The following is a 2500-nucleotide window of genomic DNA, read 5'->3' on the forward strand; positions in this document are numbered from 1 at the left end:
AACCCGACGTAGTAGCCACTACGGCAAAACATCGCCACTCACGTAGTCAGATTTCACACTACGGCTGGATGCAACCGACGTACATGCGCAGTGTTTCATTTTGGGAGAAATTTACTTCCGGCAGCCGTATTAGCGCCAGCCGTAGCGATTTGCTTAAAGTCCCTATTTTTATTTTAGTACGGTGTCGCAATGAACATTGACGACAATTAAACAAATTTTCCGGGTATCTAGGGTCTGGCGAGATAACAAAGATCGTATTGTTGGGTTTCCTGGAAGATTTCATGCTTGGGATTCACAGAACAATCAGTGGCTGTACAGCTCAGAGTATTCATGCGAGCTTTCCATGATTTTAACTGGCGCCGCTTTCTACCATAAGGTAGGGAGATTATTTTGTAAATTAGATGTTTGTTAAAACTCTTCCTCTGTCCTCCACCGTACTTGCTTTCTTGAATCTAATTACAGTGTACATGTGGCTACGAACCTACATGTTAGTCATTTGAGGGATTGGAATTTCGTTGACAGCACTTGAATATTTCAGTTGTCTGTAACAGACAATAGGGACCTGTAGATTCTAGGACGAGAACGAGAACGAGTACGAGTATTGACTGCCCGTTTTTAGCGAAAATACGTAGCAAATTTATAATCCGTACGAATAATCTTACCATTTCTTTGCAGTATAGGTTGCTCAGTTATTATTATTGCTGTTAACTGAGCCTTTTTGCTGATTGAAAAATGCCAAAACTGCTACCGTGTTGTTGACTTGTTTTGACACGACGACATTGTTGCAAAACCTCGTACTAAAATGACGACGGTATCACGTTTTTCCCGCCAAAATGACGCTAGTTTTCGCGCGCTCACTTTTGTTCTATGAGAAAATCTCGTGCTCGTAGTCCTTCTCGTCCTAGAATCTAAAGCTCTCTAATCGCTTAAGGACGTTCGCGCCAAAATCTTCTACGGTGAGATTTTCTTCATTTCTCGCTTAGAGTTAGGTCATAAAGTACTTACTCCAAAAATGAAAAAAAATTGGGGGTCACCGACTTTGTTTCGGAGAAAATGGCAGTGGAAAAATGCCTTAATTTCGAGAAATCGGTTATAATAGCGAGATGTAGCCTCATCTGCTCATTCATCGAAAATCATAAAAATAAACGGTTTAAGCACTCTTTCATCTTCATTTGGTTAGTGTTTTGTATAATATCTCTCCATTTCCGTCATGCTCGTCTTCTGGAGTGTGGTTTTAGTGAAATTTAATCGCTGGTTGTTTCCACGCGGTCCGCACTATTCACGCCGCGGACAAGGACGAAAATACTGCTATATTTTCACGAAAGTATTAAAAGGAAAAGAACTTCAAAAACATGCATTCATTTTGAACTTAAGTTCTTAGGGTAATAAGAACATTAAAAAAAAGCCCCATTACATTTACGCAACGGTTCGTCCTCGAGTTCCAAACTTTCAGCCACTAGTCGATCATCAGCTACCTTTTCCAGAGCTTTTCCATCCTCCCGCTCACTTCTCTTTAACGTTTTATGATGATTCGGAAATAAATGTGCCATTCTTTTGCCAGCCTGGAATTTTTTCCCCGGCTTTTTTTTCGCCATGTTATTTTAACGAATGCTTAAAAAATATTTATGAAAGTCAAGTAGACAAGTGCACGACTGATAAAACAACACGGATATCAGTCGTGCAGTAGTCTACTTGACTTTCATAAATATTTTTAATCAATTTTGACTGATCACGATCTTCACTGATCCAACGCTGTGCAAGACTTATCGTCCATGGTTTCTGCAAAGGTTTTAAAACCTCAACTTCACTAATCCTCGAAGTAATGCGTGACATATTACAATCGCGTTACCTGCACAGTAACGTTGCGCACAAGCAATTAGCGCGAACGTCCTTAAGGACGGTGCCTACTTTTGCTACTGCGCATACGTTCTGCGCATCTCGAGACTCTCGTGTTTCCTATGGGTGATGCTTACTAACACACGGATACTTTTGCGCGGTTTAAAACTATGCGGAGAAAGCAGAACTTAGCAAGTGCTCTTGCTATCCAAAAAGAAAATTGGGTGCATTTTTCAGAGATAATTAAGCTTCAATTTGGAAAAGAACGTCGTACATTTCTTGCATTTTACAGCTTTTCACAAATATTGTTGATTAATTATCTTTGAAAAATGTGTGGTTACCCCAAATTTTCATTTTGGATTTCAATAACACTTGTTGAGATCTGCTTTTCCCGCACATCCAGTAAACTGCGTAAAATCTTAAGGACGGTGCCTACTAATTCAAAGGTATTTTTGCGCGGTTTATGAATATGCGGGAAAAGCAGATCTTAACAAGTGTTATTAAAAACCAATAAGAAAATTAGGGGTAACCACGCATTTTTCAAAGATAATTAATCAACAATCTTTTTAAAAAGCTTTAATATACAAAGCAACGTATGACGTTTTTTTTCCAAATTGAAGCTTAGTTATCTCTGAAAAATGCATTGTTTTCCCCAATTTTGTTT

At 39.0% G+C, this 2500-nt stretch overlaps 1 protein-coding gene across 1 annotated transcript in view; it reads left to right on the plus strand.

Moving 5' to 3' along the window:
• LOC138003819 (exostosin-3-like) overlaps positions 1-2500 on the plus strand; it is a 15604-nt gene that overhangs the window by 7505 nt on the left and 5599 nt on the right. The window contains exon 3 of the mRNA XM_068850069.1: positions 232-376. Coding sequence (XP_068706170.1) covers positions 232-376 — 145 coding nt within the window. The remainder of the gene's footprint in view (positions 1-231; positions 377-2500) is intronic.

This window comes from Montipora foliosa, chromosome 5 (genome assembly GCF_036669935.1).
Source record: "Montipora foliosa isolate CH-2021 chromosome 5, ASM3666993v2, whole genome shotgun sequence".
Lineage (NCBI taxonomy): Eukaryota > Metazoa > Cnidaria > Anthozoa > Scleractinia > Acroporidae > Montipora > Montipora foliosa.